The sequence below is a fragment of the Aphelocoma coerulescens genome, chromosome 7 (assembly GCF_041296385.1).
Source record: "Aphelocoma coerulescens isolate FSJ_1873_10779 chromosome 7, UR_Acoe_1.0, whole genome shotgun sequence".
Classification (NCBI taxonomy): Eukaryota; Metazoa; Chordata; class Aves; order Passeriformes; family Corvidae; genus Aphelocoma; species Aphelocoma coerulescens.
The window spans coordinates 30,840,899-30,848,565 of NC_091021.1; the positions used below are offsets into that span (position 1 = coordinate 30,840,899).

General features: G+C 41.6%; 1 protein-coding gene across 1 annotated transcript; it reads right to left on the minus strand.

Annotated features, from left to right (window-relative positions):
- Positions 1 to 87: 87 nt before the first annotated feature.
- On the minus strand, positions 88 to 7,582 carry DTX3L (deltex E3 ubiquitin ligase 3L). Its single transcript, XM_069021162.1, has 5 exons — positions 7,408 to 7,582; positions 6,744 to 6,967; positions 3,266 to 4,804; positions 2,359 to 2,576; positions 88 to 1,068 (listed from the first exon to the last, which is right to left on the minus strand). The coding sequence occupies exons 1-5, from the start codon at positions 7,580 to 7,582 to the stop codon at positions 999 to 1,001; spliced, it is 2,226 nt and encodes a 741-aa protein (XP_068877263.1). The 3' UTR covers positions 88 to 998.
- Positions 7,583 to 7,667: the final 85 nt, after the last annotated feature.

Genomic DNA, 7,667 nt, shown 5'->3' on the forward strand with positions numbered 1-7,667 from the left:
TCCTAAATTTAAAAAAAAATAGGCAGCCATATTATTATTATTGCAAAAAGGAGAAAAAGCCTGTACAATAGAATGCAGAAACACATATGGCATTTTTGTATTTTCTTTATTAGTTGTGCCCCATAGCCTTAAAGAAATGGTTAAACTCTGAAAATGATGTCTGTGCATGTGACACACCACCACACAAGTAATTTGCAGGTTATTTAGGCACTGCAGAGTAGCTTCATGATACAAGTTAAACCTATATTGGATGCAAGGGGAGGAATACAGTTTTACAGGTGAAAAGCTGAATTAGAAGTTGTACTTAAGCTCAAACACAATGGCAGGCACAGAACCAGGAGCCCATCATCAGGGATGGCCACATACACTTCCCATTTGCTCCAACACAGCTCTCAGCATTCAGCACTTCTGCAGAGCTAAAAATAAGGTAGCATCCATGGCTAATTTCATGTGCAAAACCCAAATCACTATTGCCATTTCTACCATGAAAAGGAAAAGAAGAAGAAATCCATAGCTTGATCACAGCTAACACTGTCACAGCTGCAAAAAAGTTTTTGATTAGATGGGTTACATGATGCCAGCCATGCTGACAGACACAATAATGCAAAGCTAACAGAAATGCTGCCATCTAATAAAAGCCAGTAGTGGATCTAAGGGTTTTGTCAATTAGACTGGAGAGTTGTGGGAAAAAGTGCAGATCAGATTTGCTTGTAAAGCAAGATACATAAAGTGCAACAAATAGTGATGCTATAAGAACCAAATTCTGTAAAGGCTATGTATACAGGGAAGTAAATGATTTGTGAAAAGAACATACATTGTTTGATGAGAAAAAATAACTTTTCTTACCTAACCCCTACCAAACCACTACACTGTGAAATACAAGCAATTTAAGTATGGCAATTGAACAAAGTAACTTCTCTCTTCCTGGTCCTTGAATGGTAAATTAACTGTTATATGTTTAGTTATTACACTTAAGAGTTGAGAATTGATAAATTTCCTTATTCGATTCCTTTTGCTTTCAATTCCGATCGAACACGCTGCAGGTAAGAAGGATCCGGGTAACCAAAACTAGGAGAAGAAGAAAAGAATTGTTTGGGATATTTCTGCAAGGAAGTACTTGACAGTTCTACAGAACCTTCTCATCAAAATCCTTTTACAAATCTCATTGAAAATTTTATGCAGTTCTTACCCAACAGTGGAAGCAGACCCATATTGCCAGTCAGAGAAGTGATATAGACAGCATAAAGCTACAAACTTTGGGAGCTGTAGCATTTTCTTGTCCAAGTTGACACTAAGAACTTGATTTTTTAAGCTGCCTGGGGTCTCACTTCAAAATGACAAGGTGTTTGAGTATACATCCTTTTATAAAGAAAATCAGACCTGAAGCATATCCAAGTGAGTATTCCAATCAGAAACATAATGGCACTTCTGGACTTGAAGTAGTGCAACACCAGGACTGTGTGTGAAGCAAGTGATAAACAAGAAAGAATTTGCACAGAGTGGGGGATAAAGTAGAACTGTTGCTTTTTGCTCTTTTAATGATCCTAGCCCAGTCAGGAGGATCTAGACACAAGCCTTTAGAGCTTGCAGGACACCACCAGCCCCCTAGAGGCTGCAACAAGCTTGGAAGGACTGGTCCAAGACTCCCTCCTGTCTGTGCTGCAGGCAGCTCACATTCAGTACTGGTGATTGCTCCTTTCATTTAAGTGCAGCAAGTCCTCAAGAAATACTGGATAGGGTTGTCATCTATTCAGAAAATCCTCTGACAGCTTGAACGGCCAAAATGGAGTAACCTTTTCTTCAGGATGGTGCTGTCACGGTGTCCTGTGCTCTGACCCACTAAGTGCTGCACAACTCATGGTTCCTAGCATCTAAAAGCACATGACCATATCTGTACTACAGTCTCTCTTCCTGCTGTTAGCTCTGTTAAGTAGAATTTCAAATCACATTTTACAAAGTCCGAGTGCCATCTTTACCAGGATCATAATGGACCAGCTCCTCCTGGTGTAGAACAGCAGGTAACAGGAGAGGCTTAGATCAGGAGTCCAACCTTCAGTACCATCAAGAGCTTGTTGTCCTGTTCTGTACTAGAAGCAGGTTCTAATCAAAGCAGTTAGTAACTATGTGCCTTACAAACTCACTGGTGAATGAGTAGCCTGAGGGGCAGCAGAACACTAAGCTCATGCTTGTTCCAACTGTACAAATAGGTGAAGGTGATTAATGTCTGGATCCATAGGGTATTCCACAATGACTCTGTTAGTGACAAAATCTGAAAGCTATAAATATGGAAAATATTCAAGGCAGCCTTCCTGACATATGAGAGTAACAATAATATTGCATAAAGAGAAAACTACTTACTGGGTAGGTCCTCCGTTTGTGGCAGTTTTGTGGTGAATATCATTCCACGTGATAACACTTTGTTCACCAGTAGTACGTGACTGCCCCACTGTGAAAATCAATTTTTGATTAAAGGCCCTTCTGAGGAGCAGCAGAATTTCTCTCCCTTCCTTATTGTCAGGTAAATACGCTGTTCGGTGAGTTGACCGATAATGCTGCCCTGGGTTTGGATGGTTGCTCTGTTTTGTAGAAAAACAAAACAAAAACACATTGTATATAACAAATGTTTCAGATGGATTTAGCATGCCTGATTGACTGATTTTGGGGAGTTTTTTTCTCTTTAGATACCTTCTTTCATATAAGTTTCATTCACACTTTCTTGTCATCACTCAGGCATCCATTGTTATTTTTCAATTTTTTTTCCCTCTTTTCTCTCCCAAATGCATGGCACCACACCCGTGACTTTTTAATTTACTTCATTCTCAGTCCTAGTCACAAATCCAAGCACATAACATAAGGAGATTTCTCATCTGGAAAGCTATCACCAAGCCAGACCACTATTTATTTTTGTCCATTGGTGTCCACAGCAAAGAGATTGCCCCAGAAATGCTCATTACACTTGCAAAATTTTTCTTATATGACATCACTGCATAGATTTCAATTCACTTATTCCCAATGTACAAATTAAAGACAGGTACTTCTGTCCTGGTGCATATAAAATGAAGGGCTGACAATCTGACCACTCCACTCCTACTGTATTACTTAATCACACCCAAAAATATTGAATTAAACACTTGCAGATTTGTACAAAACAAAGAAATGTCTTGCCTGGACATACATTAAAATAATGGGAAAATAGTCAATTTTATATTTAATCTTGGTTTTGTTGTGGGAAAAATAACTTTAAGAAATACTTAAATAAACTTACAGTTTGAATACCACCTTCCATATAATAGTCAATTTGAATAGTGTCACAATCGGGATAACCAGGAAGAGAGGAATGGATCGTTGTAGCGAGCATTTTTCCCTCTGGTTGGTTTCCTCTCAGGACTCCACAGACAGTATTACAAACAGGGCAAGCTTGTTTATGAGCCAAGGCTAAGTCGATGCAACTTTTGCAAAATGCATGTTTGCACTTTTCTAGTATTTCTTTATTTTTAATTCTGTCCCTGCAAATCACACACATTTCTTCTTCTTTTTCTTCTGTCTTTGTCCAAGTCTGTCCTTCAGAAGAAAGATTATTCTTCTGCTTAACACTGGATTTCTTCTTAGATGCTCCTGTAGCTTCTTGAGAGCCGAGGTCAGAGGACAGCAGTGTCTTATTTTTAGTTTGTGTTGAGTCTTCAATGTTAAGAAGGTCCATCATGTGCCTTTCAGCAGCATAAAGATGGTCTGGTAAACCACTCATGATTAACTTATCTTCATTCTTCTTAACTTTTACATGAAGATCTTCAAATTGTTTTCCATTAAGAAGCATATATAAAGTTTTCTTCTGATCTTCTGAAAGCTTCAGGATGATGCTTTTTTCTCTTAACATTGCAGAGGCACTCTGAAATGCATTGATGAAACTTTCAGTAGCATGTGATGACATATCATAAGCTTTGGGCTTAGGCCTAAATATTATGACCTTCTGGCCATATGAATTCTCTTTTATTTCTATCAGTGTATCAAATTTGTCATTAATGTTTTCGATTTCTTTGCTTAATATGGTTTCCAACAATTTAAACACAGAAGCATCAACTTCAATTCCATTCCTGTATTTGTACTGTTCAGATGATATTTTCATATTTTTTTCCACATGGCTGTTCTCACCTTCCTCTGCTAGAAATTTTTTGGCAGCTAAAATCTCACTCCGTGGACCACGGAGTAGCAACTGACTCCCTTCCTCCTTAGCAAGAAGACGTCCAAACCTTTCATTTAATTTCGCTACTGTCTCCCTTAATGTGTAACTGCTCGTTATGGGAACTTTTTCCTGTTCCAGACCTCTTGTAGTTTCCTGAAAAGTTGTGATAAAAAAATCACTAGCTGCTTGTAACGATGCAGGACTAGCATCAGAAGATAAATATATTAATGTGCTATCCTTGTAATGACCTTTAATTCTTATACGTGCTCCAAACCTTTCGCGTAGTTCTTTGATTTCTTTTTTGCAAGTGTGACTAAAATACTCATAGAGAGCTGTCACAACTGGAAACTCATTCATTTCTTCAGTATTCAGACCATTTTCATCTTTCAAACCATTCCTACATTCAGAATGTGAAAAATTATGGCTTGGGTCTCTGCCTGCAAGGATATCCTCAAAGTAGTGATAAGCTTTTTCAATATCTGTAAAATCTCCTGTCAATTTCTCAGAGCCATCCATCCCAGGGCTTCCTTCTCTCTTTAAGTTTGGACACATAATGGTAATTTTCTCCCTTTGGTCTTCAGTGAACATACTGGTATTCAAAGTAGCAGATACTGTAAGAAATATCTAAAGGAAAGACAAGAATATAGCAACATTAGTTTTTTTTAAGGTTTTCTGCTTGCTGCTTCTATATTTTGAGCAAGGAGGATCTCTGTCCATCCCAGTAGTGCCAGATTACTATAAACAAGTTTGCACACAGTATTTCTTTTATGTCATGTATACTGACAATACAAACAGATGAGTAACACAATCTGCTCCTAAGTCGGCAGCAAAAATGAAATGTGTTAATGTTGCCAGCATTGCAGGAGCAAAGACAGCAACTCTGCTACTTAGGCTGAGACTGTGACCAGCATCCTCTGCTCCCAACCTCTGACAACAGGGTTAGCATAACTAAGGGCATTTTAGACCTTTTTTGCAAACAAGCAACCTCTGTGGCTGAGCTCAGTGCATATTAGGCCCTTTTCCCATCATTATCAGCCCCTAAAAGTCCTGAGCACCAAGTAGACAAAGCAAACAGATTTTTTCTTTCCTTGCCTATCACCCTCAAAGTTTCTGGGCACCAGGCTGACCAGTGCCCTCCTAACTGGCTTTGAAGGTCCCAGGTACCCTGCCAACCACGTGGTATTGACCCTATCACCAAGCACCCCGGTTTAATGGCACTGCCTACAAAATCAACCAGCTCCAAGTCCTAAGTGGGAATGTGGACCACAGCTGTGGCTGGACAGTGAAACCCATGGATCCCTTGGTGGCCAGGGAGAGCTCCACTGCCCTCCACTTCCTTTGAGGACTGACTGGATGACCCATACACTTTTATGTATTTTCAAGTCTAGATTGTGACTGATCTATAAATACAGCAACTTAAGCATTAAGATTTGACATAAGTTGCAGAGGATCCAGGTGACTAGAAACCATGAGCTAAGCTGTGCTATCAAACACAGTGCTACACTACTTATAAAATTGTCTTACCCTGATTCTGCTTCTAGAAATCCTGTGGTATTCTCATCATTAATTCTATGCTACACTAATGATAAAATCCTGTTTTAAAAAGCAAAAAGCTTCAATTGTAACTACATCTTAGTGCCATCGTTATTCTGCCAAGGATCCCCAAAAGAACCTGTCTGTCCCCTTAGCGCCAGGTTACACAGACACAACACGTTTTAAAACCACCTATAAGTTATACTTTATTGTTCTTTATTAATATTAGACTTTCTAGTTTTCACTTATTATCTTTCTTTAAAAACTTCCCAAAAGCCATGCTTCCATAACTCAAAGAATCAGGGCAGAAAACAGGATTCTGAAAAATAGTAACAAACATGTTCACTTCTCTACTTTGCACAGACAGAAGGATAGGGAAGTTTGCAGTATAGTGGCACAGATGCCAGGTAAGCACTATGTTAGCACATGCTCTACCTCAAAAACGACATCTGTTACCATGCAAAACAGGGTAAGCCCTCCAAGCCAGATATCCATGTCTTGGTAGAGCCACATCCACACCATGTAGCCCTATCCCACATCCCTAAACACAGCTGATCTTTTCTGCATAACTTTTAGTTCAAAGTGTCTGAAATCATGTTTGCTGTGCTGCATCACATCACAGCAGACTTTTTAAATGCTGAAGTAAGGGATGGAGGTAATTAGGGCTGCCTCAAGCTGCAAACCTTGTTGAAAGAGTGTTAGAAGACTGTGTAGATAGAAAGGATCCAATCTCATACAATTCTACTTTTTGGGAGTAGCCCTTGGTGCATACTACCTCCCAAAACCTGCCAGGGTGCTGCTTTGAGGAACAGTAGTTGGCACCTGCCAGAGCCAGGCTGGAACACATGCTGCCTGTACACCTGTGTAGATCGACCTCTGCTCCGGCACTCAAATGTCACTCCTGACCCCCATTTTAATGACAAAGACCATGTAACTGAACATTTCATTCAACTGAAATATTGAAGTGCAACATAAAAGACTCATGGAACTACAAGCAGAGCAGGTGGTGACATTGCTCTTCCTGATGTACCTTTTTGGTAAGGAGTTCCTTCGCTGTGGCCCCATAGCCATCGTTGTCCCGCTGCTCCTGCTGGGGCAGGGAAGGGCTGGCAGTGACATCGTCGTAGCTGGCAGAGGCCTGTGCTGTAATCTGGCTCTTGCCCGGGTCCCCTTCTCCTGGCAGGATGACTATCTCCAGGCATTTTGCACCCAATTCCAAGATGTGTTTAGTGCGGGCTTCCACATTCTTCCTATCTGTGGTAATTTCAGAATGACAGAATCACAGAACTGTTATGGCTGGAAGGGATCTCTGGAGATCATCCCGTCCAATCCCAGTGCCAAGGCAGAGTCACCTGAAGTGTCCCCAGAGACAGAGACTCCACGACCTTCCTAGGTAGCCTGTTCCAGTGCTCTGCCACCCTCAATGTACTCATGTTAAGGTGAAACTTCTTGTGTTTTAGTTTATGCCCTCTGCTCCTTGTCCTGTCGCTGGCTACCACTGAAAAGTCTGGCACGCCTTTGAGATATTAATATACATTAATGAGATCCCCTTTTTATTTGGACACGAGCAGATAAGGCTGATAAAGTTAGCTGAAAACCTGATGTCTGCCAGCCGCCCTAGAGCAGCCCTGCCCGGGGACGCAAAATGGTGCCCCGGCGGCCATTTCCAGTCCCCTCACAGCGCCGCCCCGTACCTTGCTCCTTAAAGAAGTCCACCCAGTAGGTGCCGGGCTTGGGGCCTGTCCGCACGTTGCACTCGCCGCCCCCCGACCGCTTTCCTGACTGGAAATACGCGTGGAGCTTGCGGATCGCCTTTTCGCCGGTGGCGGGCGCAGGGCTGAGCTGCACCAGCAGCGGCGCGGCCGCCATGATCCCGTTCCACCGCGATCCCGTTCCACCGCCTGCTTTCGCTTTCGTTTCCGCTTCCCGCTCCGCCGCTTGCTTTCGCTTTCGA